Source organism: Myodes glareolus, chromosome 22 (genome assembly GCF_982192425.1).
Source record: "Myodes glareolus chromosome 22, mMyoGla1.1, whole genome shotgun sequence".
Lineage (NCBI taxonomy): Eukaryota > Metazoa > Chordata > Mammalia > Rodentia > Cricetidae > Myodes > Myodes glareolus.
The window spans coordinates 9,879,483-9,903,482 of NC_142047.1; the positions used below are offsets into that span (position 1 = coordinate 9,879,483).

General features: G+C 40.9%; 1 protein-coding gene across 1 annotated transcript in view; it reads left to right on the plus strand.

Moving 5' to 3' along the window:
- Il15 (interleukin 15) overlaps window positions 1-24,000 on the plus strand; it is an 82,663-nt gene that overhangs the window by 49,373 nt on the left and 9,290 nt on the right. The window contains exons 2-4 of the mRNA XM_087900685.1: window positions 19,510-19,605; window positions 20,682-20,779; window positions 21,746-21,830. Of these exons, the coding sequence (XP_087756811.1) occupies window positions 19,594-19,605; window positions 20,682-20,779; window positions 21,746-21,830 (195 nt within the window). The 5' untranslated portion in view covers window positions 19,510-19,593. The remainder of the gene's footprint in view (window positions 1-19,509; window positions 19,606-20,681; window positions 20,780-21,745; window positions 21,831-24,000) is intronic.

A 24,000-nucleotide genomic window follows, 5' to 3' on the forward strand; every position in this document is an offset into this window, starting at 1 on the left:
GAACGTCTTGTCTACAATCCTTTCTAAGATAACCTATTCTACCACTATTAAAACATTTGGTATTTTGATATCTCTTCATACCTTTGGAAATTGCTTCTCCAACCCAAGCCTCAGTATTATAGTTAAATGACTCAACACTGACTGTGTGCAGAATCCACTCATCTATTAGTGCTGATTTGATCTTTAAGGGTCCAAGTACTTTTTTGCATTTCATGTTTGCATTTTTAAAAGCCAGAGATTCCATAAGTACATGTTTAGTTTCTGAATCTGCTACCCCTATTTGTACAACTTTAGTTAATCTTTGTAAAAAGTGACTAAAGGGTTCTCTTGGGACTTGTGTGACCTTGGTATATGACTCAATCCTTCTTCCTGTCATTGAATACTATCCCAGGCATTCAAGGTTGCTGTATAGCATAGGAACAAGATGTATTTGTTCATTGCAAATAGCTTGACTCTGTGGATCAGCATAACGGCCCTCACAATAAATTTGATCTTGGGAAGCCTCAAATCCTTTGATTCTACCTTGATGTTCCAGGCTTTAGCTTCCTCTCTCCAAAAGTACTCCCACTGTAACTGCGGTCTATCTTCTAGCACTGCTGAGACTAAGCCAATCATGTGGAGTGACCCTACTGCTTGAAGCCCATATCTTTACCATCTCACTAGTGAATGGTGAATGCGTGCCACAAGATACTACTGCTTGCTTAATTTCTTTTAGATCTTTTATACCTATAGGTTTCCATTTACATTCTGTGTATCTATTTGGGTATTGAGTATTTGCTGGTTTTTCAGAGGTATAAGTATCTAAAACTCTTGGTAAGTTATCTCTGACTCTGAGAAGTACTGGTGATATTAAATCTTTTGCCTGTACCTCCTCTCCTTGCTTATAAGTTCTGACAAGTTCCTCAATCAATTCAAATCTTTCTATCACTGCCTTTTGAAAAGCCTGAATCTCTTGACCAGTGAATATTTTCAATAATTTCATAAAATTAATTAATTTCTGGTTCTCCTATTGTACATGTAGTTCAAATGTTTTAAATTTTTTCTTTAATGATCTTATCCTAAAATATTATTTGGATGGCGTGTAGACTGCTTTCCTGAAGGTATGTTCTATCTGCTAGTTTATCACACTCTTTTAACAGATTTTGATTGTCAATTTCAACAGTATGACTCTTTTCAGATAATCTCTCAGTACCCCTTTGTAAGGTTTCATAATCCTTTGCCATGCAAATTTTGCCTGTTAAGGTTATCATTTTCAATAGTATGAATCCTTTCTACTAAATATTGTATACTTTCTAAAAGTTTCTTTCTTGACTCTGTTATCAAGCCATTTCATTAATAATATAAAGGATATAAAGTCATTTCTTTAAAGGATATGAAGAACAAAGCTAATAGCCACCATGGCCACAAAAATATATGTACAAACTAAGTCAAATATAGTTCTTACAGAATTCCATCATAGTAGGAACAAAAAGATTGTTAAATTCCTGGATGATGATATTGTCTGCAATTATTTTGAGTGTGGTTTTCAATTTTCAAATTTATTTATTTATTCATCAAATTAACTTACCTCTTATCATTTCCAGAAAATTGTTGTATATGTAATAATCTTTATTGACCAACAGGTGTCACAGCTGTGGCAGTAAGGCAAGTCAGAAATGGCACCTGACACTTAGAATTACTAACAAATTTATTTATTTATTAAGTATTTATTTAAATACTTAAAAGCAGCACACCTGCATATGGAGAAGGTTTGAGTTGGACAGAAGGACAAGAAACCCAGAACTTTCGGGCAGTGGTGAGTCACGAGTTACTGACCAGAGCTTGGGTCAGGCTTGCACAGATTGAAACTAGGAACACAAACCTGTGTTCCAGGTGCAGGGTTGGAGCCTCTGCTCTCAGAGTCAAAGCTTGACCTGATCAGAGCAGGACCAGCAGAAGCCAGAGAAGTCACAGAGTTGTGGCAGAAAGCAGCGGGCAGCAGTAAGTGGGACCAAGCCACATGGGCGTTGGCAGCAACGGGAAATGGCCATGTCAATGAGGTGCTCCCCCAGTGCCCCAGCCAAACCATATGCAGTTGTGTGACAGAGAGGCAGTTCAGCTGCAGAAGGGTAGTTCAGCTGTGTAGAGTGGGAGAGGCAGCAGGTGAAAGTCTGGTCAGGGTCTGACAATGGCATGGTCTGCCAATTTCTTGGTGTACAGAAGTGTGCCAAAATAGCCCAGGATGGAGTATAACAAAGGTTTATTTATTAGGGGATAATCTCACAGAAATAGTAGCAATCTATAGTCCTCTGCGTATGCTGGGAACTGGAACCAAATTCAGCAGTCAAGTAGCTTTTTGTCTGCATTTATAGTACATGAGACCACACCCAAAGTAGACTGGTATCTTAAAGGCTATTGGCTGAAGGAGTTCCCACAGCTTCAACCCTGAAAACATTCATACAAACAATATTATACAGACTAATTATGCTAAATTTAGGAATAATTATGTATCCATGTAATGGCCATTAATGAAAAAATAGGCCCTGAATTTGAAAGAGAGCCAGTAGAAGTATACAGTAGGGTTGAGGGAAAACAGGAAAACGATAAATGATAAAATTGTAATATAATATAAAAAATAAAAGAGAAAATAACTTATAAATAAGAAAAGTATTACCCCAAAAGGTTCTAGATGCATAACATATATAATCTCATTAGTTCTTATTAAATCATTCAATATTTTTCTATAGTAAATATATGTATATATACTTATTATGTATGTTATATATTATATATTTATACTTAAAACTAAATAACTATACTATAATAGCTATTATATGTGTTTTCTGAAACACTTGTAGTGAAATATATTACTATATAAATTACCTTTTTATTGCTGTGTAAGAAATCATGAATGTAGAGGCTTAAAACGGCATCACAGTTGCTTTAAATAGCATCACAGATACAAGGGTGACAACTTCGTCTGGACATTCTCTCAGTTGCACGGGTGCCAGGTTCATCTGGACATTCTCTCAGTTCCATGAGTGTCAAGTTCATCTGGACATTCTCTCCATAGTCTCCTGAGGTAGTAGAAAGCAAGGCGTTTGCTGGGCCAGCTCTTATCTGGACACACTCAAAGCAGTCCATTGCCTGGCTCATTACAGTTCGTTGGTGGAATTCTGTCCTTTTAAGTTAGAAATGAGGTTGCTGTTTCCTCACTGGCAACCAGCAAAAGCTACTTACCAGCCTGGAACCTCTGGTATTGTATTTCATGACACTCCTCCATCTCATATTTTCAATATTATATAATGTACATAATTTTGTCTGATTTTTCTAAAAATTTCTGTCTCTCTGCTTCCCTCTTTTAGCAGCAACTAGAAGACATTGGCTGACTCTTTTCCTTTCTTTCCTTTATTCTTTTATATTTCTATCTTTTTTGTTCTCTGTGGCTAATGTGTTTTGTCCCTATTCAGCAATATCTCCAGTAAGCTGTTCAGTAGGACGTGGCATGGTCATGTGACCCACCGCATGCTCTGGGATGATATTGCGCCATACACCCGCCTCCCGTCATTCTCCCACTTTCTAGGGGGAGCATAAATCTGTGACCCACAAAGAATTGGCAGAATTAATGGTAAAGCCTGCAGCAGGCCGAACTCCAGGGCTTTGTCCTTATGCCACATTCACTGTAGGGCTTGATTTTTATTGATGGGCCTTATGGAAAGCAGCCATATAATTGTGCAGCCAGTCTGTGTGGGCCCCCAATACTGCTGTAAAATGTCCCACCTCAGAGGGCTCCAGTGCAAGCTTCCCACTTCCTCAACCCATAAAACAGCAGGTCCAGATGGTCAAGCATCGCATAAATGATGTTTCGTTATGCTCTACATATTTTTTGATTTGTTTGTTAGCTTGTGTTTGTTAGGGTAATCTGCCCTTGCTTGTCATTTGCCTTCATGCTGCCTTCTCCCCTCCATCTCGTGAACATATCAAAGAAATGTGGTCTCGCAGTGTCATGGTCAAGCACCCATGGAAATGACAGTTTTTCTACCTCCTTGCGTTTTTCTCAGTTAATTGAGTTAAATGGCTGTGAGTCTCATAATAAGGTGCCAAGGGAACTGCAAAAGATGCAAAATCAATTGAGAAAATGCCAGCCAGGCATGGTGGCTCTTGCCTGTAATCCCAGGACTTGGGTTTCTGAGGCAGGTGGGTTGCCATGCATTTCAGTTTCAGTGTGTTACAGGCAGCCTGGTTACAGATTGAGTCTCTCTCTCTCTCTCTTTCTCTGTCTCTCTCTCTCTCTCTCTCTCTCTCTGTCTGTCTCTCTCTCTCTCTCTCTCTCTCTCTCTCTCACACACACACACACACACACACACACACACACACACACACACACAGAGGCCAGCCTGACTACAGAATGAGACCTTGTCTCACACATATATGTAGCTTAGTCTGGTTACAGAATGAAACTGGCTCTCTCTCTCTCTCTCTTTTTTCTCTCTCTCTCTCTCTGTTTCTCTCTCTCTCTCTCTCTGTCTCTCTCTCTGTCTCTCTCTCTCTCTCTCTCTCACACACACACACACACACACACACAGAGGCCAGCCTTACTACAGAATGAGACCTTGTCCCACACATATATGTAGCTTAGTCTGGTTACAGAATGAGACACAGTCTACACACACATATACCAAAAAAAGTAAAAAGAAAGATAAAGAAAAATATAAAAGAAAAATCATTATCTGTAATAATAAAATACACAGAGATAATTAACTAGAGATCACAAAAAGTCACATGAATAAAAATGACCTAATGCTGCCATGACAGGAGAAACAGATACGAGGGTTGTCTTACTGATCTTAAGTAGAGTAACCATGGCATGCGTTTCCTGGGCAGTAGAATATAAGCATTGTTTTCTTTTCCAACAGCTTGTCTTCATTCTGACAAAAGAGGGAGTTACCTTTCCTCCTGGCTTTCACCAGGCCAGAGCTAAATTCAGAGTCAGCTCACAGATTCTAATAACCTCTAGTGTGTTTTGAATAGTGTGGATTATGGGTTTAACAACTCAAACTGCGTTAACTTGCTCATTATTTAGGGAGAAGTCACTGTACAGCGCTGGGCTGCAGCGTTACACTTATAAATCCAAAATTTCTCCAATTTCTACAATGGCACAAGTATAATTTATGATGTGCTTGAGTCAATATCCCAGTTGTGAGAAACAATCTGGAATTGACTAATGAAGAATCTTTTTCTGGATCTCATAAAGCTAGGAAAATCTCAGGTGTGTGTATTTAGGTCCATGTTCAAGCAAAGCCTGGTGGAGATCGGGTGAGACATGTGCGGGAGCTCCAGGGTTCACTTCTTCCTTTCGAAGGTTTTTCTTAAAAGATCCCTGTATTCTCAAATGCACGGTTCTTTATTCTTTTGGGCCAGAAGCATGTTTATCTCAGATGCGACGTCTCTTTTAACTTTTACTTGATTGCATTTTAAATGAGACATAATATTTCTGTTTTTCAAGATAGGTTACTGAAGTAGAAAAGGGAAGCCAAACATAAAACTTCAGAGTACAGTTAGTGTGGACACACATTGTCTTCTGAAGAGTTGGGTTTGCCTTTTTCTCTGTACTATATCATGAGAAGCATTGCTGCTGTCATTTTGATGGGCTCCGCCTGGAATGAATGGCTCAGTTCTGACAAGTCAAAGCCTCCACATGACATTTGAAAGTGTTAAAGGAAATTAAATGAACAGTAAAATTGTAAATGGGGACTAAGCTATAACTTCTCTCCCTGGGAGGGAGGATATTAGGGGTAACACGCACGTCGGGAAATATTTTTCCTGGTAATAAAGTTAGGACAATAACAACCAACACAGAATGAATCTATTTGCATTGCCATTTGGCATAAAAAGAACAAGAGAAGCCTTCACCCTGCAAGCACCTCTTCTGCGATGAATCTGCAATGCTGCCATAGTGCAGGGGAAGCAGCTGTTCATCTGTTTTCGTTTTGTTTTGTCTTCAGTCTCTATTGCCATTCTGTCAGTGCACGGCTTCATAAAGTTGTCGGCTTCTGTCAGAGAGACGACCGAGGCCACGTGCTTTGGAAGCTAGTGTGCTAATCGTCTAGCTTGCTAGTGTGAAGTGTTCTTGTAGCTGGAGGGGGAAGTAGGGCTGTGTGTGTGACACACGGGGAGGAATGTGCCACCAATGCCGTGTGCAGAAGTTCGCTCTCCTCAGTCTGTGTGCGTCCTTCTGGGAGGATAAACGTCACGTCACCGCTTCCATTTCTTTTGCTCAAATATCTGAGACTCGTCAGGTGGTGGCTCCTGTCAGACACTGATGGAAAGCATTGCTGTAAAACTGCTTCCTGGAGAGGACTTTATGTCTTGGTTATAAAGTAAACTTCCATAAAATTTGATCGGAAAGTGTCTTTATGTGTTGCCAACCTGCTCGCTGTTAACAGCTCAGCACTGAGCGTTCCTTTTACTCAGGGCTGTGTCTGTCTTGCGTGTCTGCACATATCCTTCACCTAAGCGTGGTTCTCCTCCTTCAGAGCCGCTTGCCCACCCGTCTCCTGTAGTGAAGGGCTACACAGTCCACCCAACTTGCCTCCCTGTGTGAGGACACCGAGTCTTTGGGGTATCTCTTTTGGACATTTGAAACAACAAGGACCAAATGTCATTTAGCAGCTTTCCCTTTCCTACCCCAGACATAGCTGCTGAGACATGTTTCATATGAGAGATGGTCCTCAGTATCATCGAGCAGCTTGGAGATTACCTCATTGCAGCAGCTGTCCTTTCAGCTCAGTTCTGCCTTGTTACAGATTCTTCTTCCAACTCTTTTCTTTCCTTTAACGAAATGTATCCCCTTTCCTTTCACCATATGGGTGCAGAGGGCTGAAGTCAGACTCAGCTGCAAATGCCCTTACCCACTGATGCATCTCGCAGGCCTTCTCTTTACTTCTTATGGTCATGGATTTGTACTCTTACTTGCTGACATTTGTGATATCTGGTGGAGCCAGTTCACATCTGATGTGTCCTGTGGTTCAGGATGTGCCCTGTAGTGTTTCTCTTTGATATTAACTGAATGATATAAGTCAGAATGCCTACATTCCATTACAGCATGGTTTCCTACCTCCCTCCCTTCCTCTATCCTACCCTTCCTCCCTTAATCAAACACTTTTGCATTGTTGCTTTGAATTCTTTTGTGAGATTAGTCATGAAAACTTCTATACCTTTCAGGTTTTCTTAGGAGTTGGCATGTGCGATTACCATCCACAGAAAGGATCAGAAATTCTTTAAAGGGTAATAAAGTCTCAGGAGTCTTTCACTTAGTCTGGAAACAGGTTTCTTGATGTTTTAGTTGTAGTCACTATTTCTGGGATGTGGGATGATGACCAAAAGCAGCTCAGAGAGGAAAGGGTTAATTTGTCTCACATGTCCTGAATCACAATTCATTGAGGGAAGTCAAGGCAAAAGCTCAAAGCCAAGCAGGAACCAGAGACTGGAGCTGATGCAGAGGCCATGGAGGAATGCTGTTCATAGCTTGTTCAGCCTGCTTTCTCACAGAGAGCCCAGGACCATCAGTCCAGGGGCAGCCCCTTCCACGGTGGGCGGGGCTCTCTCCCATCAATCACTTATTAAGAAAATGCCTAAAGGTTTGCCGATCTCCCAACTTAAGGAGGCATTTTCTCAGTTGAGGTTCCCTCCTCTCTGATGACTCTAACTTGTGACAAGTTGACATAAAATTAGCCAGGACACTTGGTATTCAAAAAGAAACTGAACAACAAGGTTATTTCTTTGCATTTCTTCTTAAAATACGGAAATAAATAAAAGAGCAGTTAGTGATTATTTGTGAGTTATGCCACGAGCAGTACCGCTGCCAAAAAGCCTCCTGTGATCAGGACACAAATGTTCTTTCCCGCTCATGCCATTGGCTTGGTAAGATTCCATTCTCCCCAGTCCTGAGTGGCTGAGGGAGCCAGAGCGAGGCGACCAGATTCTTAGTGCACCTGTCGCTGCTCTGTAAGTTATGTGTCTTCTGCTTCTACTGAAATCAGAGGAAACCCTCTCCCCAGAGAAGCCCTTGAGTGGTTTCCTGGGTGCAAGAAGACTCCTTTTCATCTAAATGTGCATAGTATTTCTGTGTGTGCCTTAGCCAAGTCATTTGTTGCCTTGACTAAGGGGCTGTTCCTGCAGGGAGTTTTCTCCATAGGCCGTGTCTAATTCTCTTGGTAGCTTATTGTCTTCAGACTACAATTTAATATACAAATTTATTCAAGTAATAGCAGCTGAGATATGAGTCTTGTAAAGAATATTTCTAATTCTATATAGTCATCATAGGAACAACTGAACTGTCCTTCTGTGCGGAAGACATTACTAATGTGGGACTGTGATCCTATGTGTACTTTCCCCTTTCAGAACCATTTTGCTGAGCTATATTTTTCCTAAACATTTGTTCCTATACCAGCAAAAATAAGCTTAACTATTACCATCACATACAAGTTGCTAATAAAGCCATACCCAGATTTGCTGCTTTCTCATGTCTTTCTGAAGTTAAGGTATTCGGGGGGGGGGGGGGATGTTGGAAAGATGATTCCACAGCCAAGAGTGCTTGCTGCTCTTGCAGAATACCCAAGTTTGGTTTCTAATACTCAGGTCAAGTGCCTCACAACCACCTGTAACTTAAGTTTTGGGGGGATCTGTTGTCATCTTCTGGCATCTCCAGCGACTGTGCTCATGTACACACGTGCATAATTGAAACTAAAGTAAGATTTTTAAATTACAATATGATTTTTAAGAGAAAATTTAAGATCTAGGAAATATTTAATAATGATTTACTTCTAATTTTATTAATGTAACTGATATTGACAATTGAGTTCTTCATTACAAACGTATCAAGAATTATATATTTTCTCCATCAAACATTTAATCAGAGCAACTTTAATCACAAATTTCTGGCTAGAATATGTTTTTCCAGAAGTACCTTTTCTGAATCAGTGGGTCAGTAATGCAAAGTGTGAAAAGTAAACAATGGGACTCTTTCCTTTGGCACAGTAGCCCATACCAAGTGGAGAGCCAGACTCAGAAAGTTCTGAGATGTTCAGGGGTGGAGATAGCATGGTGTAATAAGCTGTCGTTAGAGCGGAGTGCAGATGGCCTACCCTCTTGGCTGTTCATCGCTGCAGGAAGCTGGAACAAGTCATTCAAGTACTTTAACAACTTCTGGCTCACTTCCCTCTTGCCCGAAAGTTGACCCTTTCCTAGGCTCAACACCAGGATTCAACAGCCGCAGATCAAGTAGGTTTTGGGCAAACATCTGACCATGGGCAGACTTTTCTCCTTGTCATTATTTCTTGAACACTTTAGTATATTCATTTCCACAGCATCGACACTGCATTCAGCTCAGCACTATGGGTAATCTAGAGATATGTAAAAAGGTGAGCAATCACACTACCATTTTGTACAAGAAACTTGATTATCAGTACAGCTTGGCACCAAGAGTGAGGGGTCTTGAAATCAGAAGCGAGAAGGGGAAGGAGAGGATCCCATTGCAGGGCATGCTTGTTTGGTTCTCTGTATAACAGTTGGATAAACGCAAAAAGGAAATGCTAAGGAGTCAGAAGCAAGCTTTAGGTGGAAAAAATGGTTTAAAAGACATTTTCAGGCAAATCTTTTCTACTTTTATCTCTACTGAGATTTCTAAAGATGACACGAGTCAGAAATACTGAGCATGGATTCGTGGAGAGATTAATATCTAACTTCAGTGTGGAGGTCAAGATGCAGGAAAACATGACGCAGCAGATATCTGAAAATTCAGAAGAGGAAGCAGCAACCCAAAGCCATCCTGATAGGAGCTTCTGTCGCACCTCTGTGTTGAGGAAACAGAGAGTTCATACGAAGGTCTTGGTTGGTAGTGACTGGCCCTGCACTTACAGACTTAGTCATTACCATGTGACCGCCATATGCAATCAACTCAGTTTCTTACTTTTAGTGCTGACAGTCTCTCACTCCCTGCAAAGAATGAGCAGGGACAACCAGGAGTTGTAAGACAACTCATTCAAGCAGAAGGACTGTTTATTGCATCCGAGCCACAGTTTATCTGAGAAGTAAACTCCTGGACTGAGTTTTTATAGTGGCTGAATTTTTAAAATGCCGCATTGAATTCCTATCAAATGAAACTCTTGCTCAACATCATTGTCTAAAGAAACACTTGTCTAGAAAGTCTAGTTGGATTCCTCTGTTTGGTTGTGATGGTCACAGACAGCATGGCGCCTGGCTTCCTGTTCACGCGTGTACCTCTTGACTTCCCTCATGCACTAACCCCCTTTCCTATTCAAAGTCTATCCACTTTTAATATCTACTTCCATGGCCCCTTGGTTACAAAGCCTCCTCTATTTTGGGAAACATGTATTTGATATTATGTATTACTCTTGTATCCATGATCCAAGTGCTTCTCCCACCCCCATCCTGAAATTTGATTGCATGTGTATTTATAGTTAATATGTATGTGTATATATTTGCAATGTAGTATTTTCTTCACAGTAAAATTGAACCCATCATGGTAGTGATTATGTCATTGTTTTTTCCCTGAAAAGAAACAGGGCCACAGACCATATCAGGCAGAGTTGGAGACAGGTCTTTGCCTGGCTGCATGGAAACATGTCTAAGTATTATCCCAGGGAACCAAGTTTGTGGACCTCAATTTCTGCAGTGTTTGCATTCATCCAGTTTCTCTACAGAAGGGAACCAATGGAATGGCTCTCTATTTCAGAGTAGAGATATCAGCTTAGTTCAGACAATTGGAGCTAGGGAGTTCAGTGGACTCTGCACACTGCAGAGATGACTGCTCAGTCTGCATGCCCAGCAGTGCCAATCTCAGGATGAAGGCATGAAGGGTCCTTTTGAGTCCATGTTGGAAGACTGACAAAGTTGGGTCCAGTGTCACTGAAGGATGACAGCAGTCGCAGCATAGGTGTGTTCACCAGCAGAGAAAGAAGGCAAACAGACATAAGGCAACTTTGGCTACTTTGGGGGAGGATCTACCCTCCCCACTACTCCTTAAAGGAAAGAATCTTCCATAGCCTTCCATAGGCATATCTCTTAATCAACTGCAAGCTAAACAAGTTGACAACCAAGATCAAACTCCACAGTCTCTCCAAGAAAGGGAATCCCAAGTTAAGAGTGAAATTCACTTTAATACATTTCTTTAGAAAGGGAAAAATCCTGAAAAATACCAATTAACACAGAATTATGTTACATTTAACTTCCTGATCAAGCTTTATGATATTTTCTTTCCTACCATTTTTAAATTTTATTTATTGATTGATTTTGCTTTTTCGAGACAGGGCTTCTCTGTGTAGCTTTGGAGCCCTATCCTGGAACTCACTCTGTAGACCAGGCTGGCCTCGAACTCACAGAGATTCACTTGCCTCTGCCTCCCGAGTGCTGGGATTAGAGGCATGCACCACCACCACTGGCTCTTTCCTGGAAATGTAAAGACTTATTATTACTTTTAGAGAACATATGTAATATATGTCTGCATGGGTATGTACACATGTGTGCAGGTGCTAGTGGACAGAAGAAAGCATCATGTCCCTTGGAGCTAGAGAGATAAATGACATAGGTATTTGGAACCAAACTTGGGTCCTCCACGAGAGCAGTCAGTACTTTTAATGGTTGAGCCATCTCTCCAGCCCCCCTCTATTATTTTCAAATATAAACACTCAGTTTTCATATTTCATGGGCTAATGATTTTTTTTATTTTTACTGTATGAATAAGATACATTTCTTCAGAAAGGTGCATCAGTATTTCTCCTAGCGGCTGATGGTTTTAGGAAGTAGCTATTATTAGGAATGCCACACAGCTGACTTCCTCCCTGTTGGAGGCTCAGACCATGTGGTGGAGATAAGACTTCCCAGCAGCCCTGCTCCCTTAGACTCTTCTGCCTTGCCTGCTGAGCGGTCCCACTGTGCGATGTGGTAGGGAGGAGTGGTATAGGAGGAGCTTAGGATGCCATGTGTTTACATCCTTAGGGTTACCAGCCAGTCTAGATTTTCCATCGCGCGAGGTGGGGTCAAGCTGTCATGGGGAGGTGGGCAGATGGAGAGAAATGTTGATGGTATGCTTGTCACTAACTCAGGATGACTTTTAGGCAAAGTATGAGCATCACTGTGGTCAACCTGCACACCTCTGTAGCAGGCCTGTGTGGGGGCTGTAACCTAAGCTCCAGGGTGCCTTGGCGAATCTGTCTCTATCTGAAGTACACAATGACTGCATGCCCTCCAGGATGCTGTGGCGAATCTGCCTCTGTCTGAAGTACACATACTGCATGCCTTCCAGGATGCTGTGGCGAATCTGCCTCTGTCTGGAGTACATATGCACACTCTTTATTGTGCTCTTTCACTGACAGATTGTTTCTAAGTCGTTCTCAGGACTGATTGTAAATGTCTTGTTTTAGCATATGGACTTTGGCCCAAGAATAATTCTGCATCTACTTCCTTCAACCCTCTGCCCTAACTTTTGCTAAAAGGGAGTTTAAAATGTGTCTTACCCAAGCAAATTTATATTATGCTTCATTATTATATTAGAATCAGATTGTCTTGAGGTAAGAGTGCCCATTTCCTCCATCCATGAATGTAGCTCTGTGGCTGTTTTCCCCAGGCATAAAGACCACTTCATCCCAATTGCTGGGTCTAAGGGTTGCTAACCTCAAGATGATAAACCCCTAAAGATTCCTCTTCCTGCTTCCCCAAGAAGACACACTTTTCAGGATTCACTTTCCTCCGATGCACCTTGAGAGTGAGAGAGGGAAGAGCATGGGTGCTCACCAAATGTTTGATCCTGTCTCCTAAAGCGTAAGAGTGCTCAAGGGCCTTCTCAGCTTCGGCTGTGCTGGGGTTACTTCCCTTCTCCCCCACCGCCGGTCCTGAAGCCAGGTCCATCGTACTGCCTGTGCAAAAATGTGCTCCGGAGACACAAAATGCTATCCATTTTGTAAAAAGCACAAACAAATCTCCTTAATGATAGCTCTTCTGGGAATGACGGCGTAGGTCATTTAGAATATGCGACCCTGTTTCAGAAACGTCCAGACCAAAGTACAGAATGCTGCTTGCATTCGGGAGAGCAGGGGCTCGGCGTGCACAGGAATGCGGTAATTGCTCGCTGTCCGATGTTAGCTGGGACCAACAAGGCAAAGCAGTGGAGTCCCTGCGCTGTTGTTCTTTCCTGTGCTCTCTGGCCTTTCCCTCGCAGTGTCTCCCTGGCTTGTCTTTTTGGAACTCATGGTTTTAGGCCATTGTACTATGTTTTCAGTTCCTCCTCCCCACATCCCTTAAGCTTCCAAGTCTGTTGGAACCTGTTCTTTTGCGTCCTACTTGCCGTCTTCAGAGCATATTTTGACTGCAATTTTTAAGAATTTATGTTAACTTATCAAGTATTTTCTTTACCTACAAAGCCAAATAAATGCCTTTTCTCCTTTGGTTTATGAATACAGCTGATGGCACGAGACGTCTCGGGTACTTATCATCTTTACCTCAGGGATAAAAATCTATTTAGTCCATTTTTGTTGTTCAATCGACTTCTGGATGAAATTGGTTATGGAGAAATGTTTTGGATATTCACATCTATTTCCATATAATAGCTAATAATTTTCTTTGGGGGAGATATTATATCTTAATTTTGATGTTAGATTTTGATGCCCCAGAATTAGGGTAATCTTACAATACATGGTTTTCTTGACTTTTTGGAAAAACTGTGTTAAGAATTCAGAGACTTCCTAGTTCATGAGTTTTAGCTAGATTTTAGTGTGTTCTGAGGATGTTAATATAATCAGATTTACTTCACTTTCTTGGGAGGCTGCTTTGTATTTACTTACAATATTAGTGCTCAGACTGATTTTCAGGTATGTATAATATATCATATTTCATACTTGTCCTTTTTATTCTTAATTTGTGTATTCTTGAATTTTCATTTTAGTTTTCAACACACTTGCTTTCAAAGAACCTTTTCTTTTATTAATCACTTTTCCTATGTCATGACTTGCTGGTATCGTATGAATACTTTATTTTTCGTGTGTTTATTGGATTTTCAACTCCTTATAATAAATACATAATAAAATAAATAAATAAAATAAATGTATGCCCAATGATTATGCTTTCAGAAACATTCAATTAAATAAAATGTCCATATTTAACTTATTTTTCACACCAAGATAACTAATCATTTTGTAGCTATAACAGTATTTATGTCATTTTATTTGCTATTGATTTATTATTGATTTATAATCTGATAGTGCTGGAAACAGTGTAATTGATATTCATTAGCTCAATTTTATTGACTCACAATCATAGTTTCTCAGATGCTATTTGAGGATTTTCTAATTGTTGAGACTGTATTTTGTGCCTGGAATCAGGACTTCCAGGTCTGAGTCCCACATCAGCAATATGAACATTGTCTGTGTTTACTATGCTTTGAAATTTCTTATTTCAAAAACACAGAAGTTACTCTCTTTGTGTGTCACACACACACACACACACACACACACACACACAAAGAGAGAGAGAGAGAACAAAAAGTTGTATTTTAAACTTGTCTCTAGGCAGTGAAGTGAGGAGGCAATGGGCAATCAGTTGGGAAGGTTATGATCTGCTTGATAAACCTTTATTGGTACCCTGAAATCAGTAGGTGAAGTGTTGGTAGGATGGAAACGGGCAAATTTTACTGACATGCCACGACTTGTCCTACTGATCTTTATATTTAAATTTCTGGAGAACATGAACATTTCCTAACATACTTTTCCCCTATTATCTTTCAGTATGTAATTGGGGCTATTCTGTTTCCTGTGAACATAATCGTACTTGCTCTGTCTTCTCACGGGTCTATATTCTATTCCACGTCACCTGGAATTGGTTTCTGAGATAGGACCACTGTTCCAGCTGCATATGTTTAGAATACTTCCTGTCTGTTCTGTTCAGCTACTTATTTTGGGATTTGTCTCCCTCTCTGTTTTCCATACTAATCGTAACATTTGTTTTTCAAGCAAATTACTGTTTTGTTGTATTTTCACATGTACTGAATGTAATTGGCATGTATGGTCTCAGTGTTAGCACTTTTCATGAATATATTTTACTGTCCCCTTCCCCTCCATGTGTGTGTGTGAGAGAGAGAGAGAGAAAGAGAGAGAGAGAGAGAGAGAGAGAGAGAGAGAGAGAGAGGTTTTCTTACTGTCTACTATGACCATCATTTTCTGTAAGAGTATTTAAATTGTCTTTGCATTGTTTTGCTTTTTAATGAGTTTGGAAATTACATGTTATCTGGCTCCCCCTCCCCAACAGTTAAGTTTTCTCTTGATTCTTTCAATTGATCAGCATGAACATAAGCTTAAAATACTCTAAATAAAAATGGTAACCTTGGAATGCACTTATGCCTTCCTTTCTTCACACTTTGTCTCCCGTGGCAACCATCCATGTCCTTTGATTCCTGCTGGTGCAGTGAGTGTTCATGGATAAGTCAGTAGTGCCTCACATTAGAGCTAAGGATGGAGCACACAAGGGTTGATTTTTGCCTTTATAAATATGGTGTCTGTCACAGTGGCTGTGATGGTTTTATGAGTGTATATAATTACCAGAATTCTGCATAAGTATGTTGACAGTCTTGTTGCTAGAGATTTCTGTCCTGCCCAGTTCCTGCAATTGTTATGTCCCCCAAAAATCACACAGAGGTCTACATTATTTATAAACTGACTGTCCCATTACCTCAGACTTCTTTCTAACTCTTATAACTCTTATTAGCCCATTGTCCTTGGCTATGCTAGCCACGTGGTTCAGTACCTTATTCAGCGAGGCCGTCATATCTTGCTTCTTCTGTGGCTGGGTCACGACTGCAGAATTCTCCTGCTCTCATTGCCCCGCCTATACTTCCTGCCTGGCTACTGGCCAATTAGTGTTTATTTAAAACATAATTGACAGGACTGTCCCACAGCACAATCTAAGTACCCTGAAGCTCTGCACCATCTCCCTAGCCCTAGTTCTTACATTTTCTAAGGTCTGACATGAGAGTGCTTTGCTCGCTTTCTCCCCAATAAGCACTGGTTAAGTTGGGATGCTGATGTTGAAGCTTAATTTCTTGGTCTTGTCCAGCATCATCAGGTCTCTCTGCCTCTGGCTTTAAAGAACTGGCTGAGAACAGGTATATCCTTTAAATTGCTTAGTGTTTATTTACCCCTTCTATCCTCCTTCAGTGTGAATGCTTGTGTTTTTCTTTACTGCCTTGAAGTTTCCTATTGGGTTTTTTGGTTTCTTCATTTTTTCCATTCTTTCTGTTTCCTTCTGGAACTCCTTTTAGGTGATATATTGATTTTTAACGCTCTGCTATAATTCCCGTCTTTCTTCCCATGCAGAATGCCTTGGTAGAATTTCTTCTTCCTTTGTGAGGGTTTGAATAAAGTGTTTTTAGGGTATCTCTGGAGTGGGATATCCTAATGACTGTTTCTGGACAGTGTTAAGTTTTGTTGTTATGATTTCCCAAAGAAGCTGTCTAGGATATCTGCCCACAGAATTGGTTTAGCTGGAATTTTTCAAGAACACTTATGAAAGTAGCTTTTGCAAGCATTCCTATTAAATATCAAAAAATAAAATAAACCTAGATCAGTCCACTTATCAGATGACTCTTGTGTGATGTCTATTGTAAATGGCAAACTATCTAAAGTGTTTTATATTTATTTTATATCAGTTTAAAATTAATTTTTGTTTAATTATTGTTTATTAAATAGTGCTTACAACTGTGCAGGCCCAAACCGTATGCTTGTTATGGGCATTTCAGTCTTACATGGGTAATGTTTAGCCTGGGAATAATTTTGTTAACCAGCAGCTGATCTCATTTTCATCATTCCCAAGAGCCTTAATTTATTTCATTAATATGTGTGTATATGCCCATCTCTCTTTATGTGAAGTGATATTTTAAAAGCATGAAAAATCTTAACTGGTCACTTATTTTTCTGTTTTATGCTGGACTGTCATGTTTAGAGTCATGTGCCAGTCTATTTCCTGTTGCTGTCGCAACATCCCTAAGGCTGGACACCTCTCAAGGAAAGAGGTATATTTGACTCACTGTTCTAGAGCTGAAAGTGGAAAACCAAGTGGCCTCATTGGTTTGGCCTTGGTGACGGTGCCACTTGGGTTGTATGCGGCTTCACCATGGTAAAAGTGCACACAAGAAGGATAGGGCACATGGTGAAACCATATGCCAGGCTGGCTTTTTCATAAGAACCTACTCTAATGGGAACTGAGTGAGTTTCCGATTGAGTCCCACTAGTCCTCCCAAGGGCAACTAGACAGCAGTTCCTGCTAGACTTCCAGAGTAAGGTGCAGCAAGACATCCAAAGACATGACTTTCTCAGCTGTGTTTAAATGAGGATGGAATAAGGGACCCGCAGGAGCTAGGCATTGCCAGCAAGCCAAATATTTGTTCATCAAGGGATGTTTGGTGAGTCAGAGGCATCAGCCACCTATTTTGGTAATGAAGCTGAGTTGGGTTGCAGCCAGCCCCATTCATCATCTGCTCCTACTTTCAAGCTGTAGTGGAGATTGATGTAATTGGGACCGGAAGTATAAAACTTTAGTAGGAGCTACTTCTTGCATGGTCCTTGGAGGAAAATGACTCTGATTCGTACAGCAGTTACAGCGTGCCCACTGTATCGCCCTCCGTTGCTCTGTTAGGAGAATGACTCACTGCTCTGAGAACACAGTGCTCGGGTGCACGTGTCCTCACCCAGGTGCCTTCCCCGAGGCCACACTATTTCAGATGTCAGCAACAAGGCAGCATCTTACAGGATTTTCAGGCTAGGATCGGAATGACACATTGCTATGAAGACTTGCAATATAGGAAGCAAACAGCCCACGTGCATTATTTCACAGCCCTCGACACATACAAGCTTCATGCTCCTCTCCGGTCTGCTCTTCCAATAGCCACTTACTTGTCTTGCACAGTTTCAAATCGAGCTCTCTCTTCCAGGTTGTCTGTCACTTGCAGGTTACCGTGCCTGGAACAATCACACACATAATATAATAAGCTCCTGTTACTGGTGAATTGGGAAGGTATGGTCCTTAGCAGAAAGACTACAGATAAAGACCAGCAGGAGATGCAAGGAAAAGTTAATCGGGCACTACTGAGGTATACGACAAGTTGGTGGAGGCTGACTGGGAAGACTTAGCTGCCTCTGGAGTCTTCCTTGCTTAAGCTTTCTGTGTGGGTCAGGTGACTTAGGTTTTGAGTGCAAACATCAGTCATAGGCGTAACCAAGGCTCAACCTTTCTGGCCCTTGCACACGCAACCTTAATATATGAACTATTGCTGGAAGGGGAAGGCTAACGCCAGGACCACATGGAACACTGGGTCAAGACTGCACAGAAGCATGGCATTGCCCACACACCTCTAGCATCTTGTTTTATATCCCAATAAATATTATGGTTTTTTTTCCTTTTAAGAATACAGCATGACAAGATAGCTCAGTAGGTGACACTATTTGCTGACAAACCTGATGACCTAACATTGATTGGAGAAACCCAAGTGGAGGAAGGAGACAGGGAACTCTACAATTTGTTTCCTGCCTTCCACGCATGCACTATGGCGTGTACACAGTGCACACACAGACACACACACAGATGCACACACAGACAGAGATACATACACAGAAACACACACAGATACACATGTAGACACACAGACACACACATAGTCACACACAGACACATATGCACACAGATATGCACAGACACACACAGGCATACACACAATGTAAAAATAAGGCCAATATTATTTACAGAAAATATTTACACATTAGAAAGCATCTTAAAAGTGTAAAAATTAAGACAATTAATTGTGATAAATTATATTATATTAGCAAAAGATTAATATTTTGTTGAAAGTTCAATTAATATGTGTCAATTTTAAGCCTAAGAAGACTGTCTATATTTGATGTATTTTGAGTTTGACTATTTTAATGAAATGGAGTTGAATGGGGGTGTTTTACCATCACATGTTCTCATACTTTGAATTAGAAAACAAACATAATTTTGTTATTTAGGAAATTTGTAAATGGTGTTCCAATTAACTATTTTGAAGAGCAGACCTAAGATCTATTTGAAGCCTGCAGATGTAGCTGTTACTGTAAATTAGATCATCACCTGGTGGCTATTTGAGCTTATGTATTTGGATGTCTCTAACTCTAATTGTTAGAGACATTAGACATCTAACAATTAGAGTTAGAGACATCAGTTAGATCTAACTGAAATCTGTTAGATCTGGGACACAGTGAGGAAGACAGGGTTTTGGTCTTTGGATTCAACAATCCTGGCCTCTAGTTTTGGCAGTCATGAGGCCAGATCTGGTTTCCCAAATGCTCTCAGGACTGTTTGATGTGATGTGTATGTTAAAAGGCATCTCCCTTGGGAAGCAGATGCTCTGTAAACACCCGGTCCTTCCCTGTCCGCCCCCATGTTGCCTGTGTGTGGTTTTGATTGTCATCCTTTACCCTGGTTGTGTTCCAGGAGGCGTTCTGCATGGATGGCAGCTGGAAACCCATCACCATAGCCAGCTCTTCACCACTCAAACAATTACCTGGGCATTGAGTAATGAAAATTTTGGTAAGGAAAAAGCAGACAAAAATAGCATATTTCTTAAGTCACCTTCATCTCAGCTGTATTTTATAATAAGTGGTATGATTATTCACTAAACATCTCTGGCTTGGACAGACATCTGTTTTCCCATGGTTTGTCTTTATTTTAAAGATAAGTAAAGTGCGTTTTTGAGCAAGACTAACAGTCTGCCCGTTCTCTCCATGCCATTGGTAATGCATTATCTTACTTAGCTCAGTCTCTCTTGTTCTCTGTCTATTTACCACATAAGTTATGCCTCTGAGGGCAAGGTCTGGTGTTATGCATCTTTTCAGCAGAGACTAAATAGAACACAGTCTTCTGGTGGTTGAGCTATTGACTGACATTATTCTCTGTAACTATAAAAAGCTTTGAAAATACTAGAGAGTCAGGTCTAGGAATCAAATCTGGGTCTGTCTCAGACAAACAAGTTTCTAATTAACCAGGAAAAGCTTTAATGTCATGGCTGTTAGAATGGGAAAGGAGACACTTCTTGAGATAGGGTCTCATCACTACGTAGCCCTGGGTAGCCTGGAATTCACCATATAGACCAGGCTCAACCTCATAGGATTTCATGTCCTCTCTCTCTAGTGCCAGGATTGATGGTATGCACAATTTGGCCCAGATACCTTTACTGGTTTCATTTCTATCCAGTTTTTCTCCATGTGATAATAATATGTTTTGATTTCCATATACTTGCATGAACTTAATGTACAATTAGTTGCTTGCTATTGGTTCACATTCTAATCTGGGCTGCAGGTACTGTGTGGTCTGTTAAATGGAGAGACAGTGAGGGGAATTTCGCGATGACAGAAGAACTCCTAGGATGTGTGTCAATTGCTAAGAATGTCAGTTCATCATCGACCTTCAGCTGGAGAAATAGCTGCTGGAGAGTCTGGAGACTAGAGTTAAACAGAAGATCTGCTGAACTTTCACTGCTTCTGATAAAGATTGTTGATTGTGAAAAGGCAGCGCTACAATTTCGCACCTAAAATACAACAAAATGCAGCCTTACATGTTTGTAACTGGAGATATTTCACCCTAGCGTCTGCAATTCTGTTTTCCAGAAACCATATATGAGGAATACATCCATCTCCTGCTACCTGTGTTTCCTGCTGAACAGTCATTTCCTGACCGAGGCTGGCATTCATGTCTTCATTTTGGGGTAATTTCCTCTTTAATTATAACTGCTACCATGTCAACAGCACGCCTATCTGTCCTTGAATTTCTTCCTGGAAAGAAAGTCACTGCGTTCGGTTTGCTAGTGTGGAGGTCTTCACTCTTCAGGGCTGGATGTGCCGGGGACTGTGGAGAGGCTTAGGGAGCTTACCGACCTGAGGATTTCGGCACCTTTCCGGTATCCATGTGTATATTCTATCCCCCAAAGCAATCTAGCTTCTTGCTATAAGTATCCCATTTACTGATATCATGCATGTGAATTGTTCCCATTAAACAGATTGTCATTGGCTGACACGCCTTGTTCATGATCCCTCTGAGAATAACTGTGTTTCCTGAGGCTTTATGAATCACTTCACCATCACTTCATCAATGTGTCTTTTATTCTGGATATTAAATTTCAGTTTTAACCAAAGTGAATAAGTCTGTGGTCATTCATCTTGTATTTAGTTAAGTCTTCAGTGACTCTTAAATAGTCCTAGCATCAGAATAGTGTGAGCATAGTGAAAAAGGCATAGTTAACATGCTGGAAGGAACACTTCCTCTCACAATTGTCACATGGAAAAGATTAGTGCTTAAGGTTCTACACTTACTAACCTCAAAACTCTAATGGAACTTGTACTTCAAGAACATTTATTGAGCATGCCACACATCAGATGCTCTTCCAGTTTCATTGTGACAAACCGCATGTGGTTACTTACAGATGATCTAATTAGCCTTTCTCTAATCCTCAAGGTTGGATAGTCCTCCTCGAATTAGCTCAGAGTATCAAAGTTGTCCTGTATATTTGATGTTTCTAGTCACCCACTGAGCTGTTGAGTGCAGAGACAGAAAAAGCCTGGGCTTTTCCCCCTAGTGGGAATATAAATGAACTTGGTCATTCATTCGCTTGCTTAGATTCTCAGTCAGACAAGGACATCCTCTCTCAAATTCTTGTCTTTGTGTTCTCTTCCAGCTGTGTCAGTGTAGGTCTCCCTAAAACAGAAGCCAACTGGAGGGATGTACTAAGTGACCTAGAATACATTGAATCTCTTATTAAAGTGAGTATTCATTTTTCTTTTCTTTTTGTTTAAAGTTCATATTTGTATAGTAATTTTTATTCTGAGAATTTCATACATGAATATTGTAAAATATGATCATTTCTACTCCCCATTTCACTCCTCTTAAGTTCCCCTCTTCCATCCCCCCCATGGTTTCCATGCCCGATGTTGTTTATTTTTTTCCTTGATTTTTGATGACCCACTAAGTCCAATTAGTGTTGCCGTATATACATGGCTACATGGCCATTCACAGGAACACAGGAAAATAAGAGTGGAAATGCCATCAAAAGAGAATAATTGTCCCTCCCCCAGTAGCTACCAAGTACCAACAGGTCCCATGGGAGCAGAACCAGGAGAGTGCATCCCCATCTCCACGCTCATCTTGGCAGACTAGATCTTGTGCAGGGAACACATGTGACACATGTGTGCACGTGGCAGCCACGTCACATGCAGAAGACAGTGTTTCACTGCGCTCCTCCTCACCCTCTGGCTTTCAGATTTCTCTGCCTCCCTTTCGTCAGCATCTTCTGAGCCTTGGCAGGACAGGAAGTATGGCTGATGAAGGTATCTCATTTAGTGCAGAGCAATCGATTTCTTCTTGGTCGCACTTTGACTAATTATGCCTTAGCACTGATTGCTTCCCACCGAAAAAAAAAGAAGTCTTTATGGCCAAGGTTGGTGGGATACCAAGCCTGTGAATATAACCATAGATATATAGAAAGTTATTTGACAGCATGGCCATTAAGAAAATATCAGGAGCAGGTTCTACCCTAGGGCATATGACCTCCCAGCCATGGGCTTTTGATCGGGATTTTAGTTCCAGGCACGACGTTTCTTAAAATCTGTTAGTTATCTAAAATTGTCTTGCCACAGCCACATGTTGCATGGCTGGTTGCTATTGTGGTATGTAGGAGTCAGTGTGGGGGAAGATAATTGATATCACTTTTCCCCAGAAGAACATATGATGGCTATAAAGTACGTGTCTCTTATGTTTTTCTATAAGCCCCCATGAAATAATACCATTTGAAATAATAATGCTTGAACTTTGCAAAACTTCCTAAGGCATTTCTTTCAAGTTCAAATTATTGTGAAAACTTATACCTTTATCAGAGCTAAGAGCCTGTGGCTAGACAGGCCCTAGGCTCTCGTGAAGAACTCGTTACTATCATTCTGCTAAATGTATAGCATGAAAATGACTCCTAATGACTGATCGTTAAACCCATAGAGTAGCACATTGCCCAACCCCCATCAGAGAAGCTTCTTTTGCAGTAAATGGTGATTACCACAGAGATCTATAACTGGTCAAGGAATAGAGAGTGAGAGACAACAGAATGCTCAACCCTAAACACGACATCAATATGATGCACCCTCTTCCCCGTGGAATTCTTTGTAGAAGAGTTGTTGGGAAAGTTGTAAGAGTCCGAGGCAGGAAATGACTATGAGGAAACAATGTTTTTCCAATACAAAAGGGCAGCTGTCCATTTGAACTGATAGCAGTTATGATAGCATCCACAAGACCCACACAATCTCAAGCCAAATAAAATCCAGCCAGAAGTGCAGAGGTTGACATGAAGTTCACCCCAAGTCAAGGACATATTAGCAATTAGTAGTCGCTGAGAGCGGGAGAATGGGTTTTCTTTAAGGGTGTGCCCTGGAGGGTCATCCAGCTCCAGTGCAGGGTCTCACACCTTGCAACAGCATATGAGCTAAAGGAAAAGAGGAAAGAAAAGACGAAGACACAAAGCTGGGTGGATAGGGAAGGGGTGTGAACATGGAGGGAGTTAGAAGAAGAGTAAATTTCAAAAGAGTGTACAAAATTTTCAAGGAACTACTAAGGGAGTCAAAAGTCAATGCAATTTCTAAGTAATGTAACTAAAGAGCTCCGTTCCTCACACATCAGAAACACTCTCTCCTTATCTGGAAAGCAGATTCCATGATGGGGACCCATGTCACATTAGCTGGAGAATGACATACCTTTTCTGAGCATTGTAGATTTTCTTCTCCTGCCTAGAGGCAACAGTGTCCTAGGAGCAGGCTCTACTGGATCTGGTCAGGAAAGTCAGGAATAGCATTCTAAATGACAGTACTGGAAGGTATGTGTTGTCCCTATGGGCCAGTGTTTTCCATCATCAACCAGCAGAAGACAGGGAACCTGGTCTGAAGAAGTGGG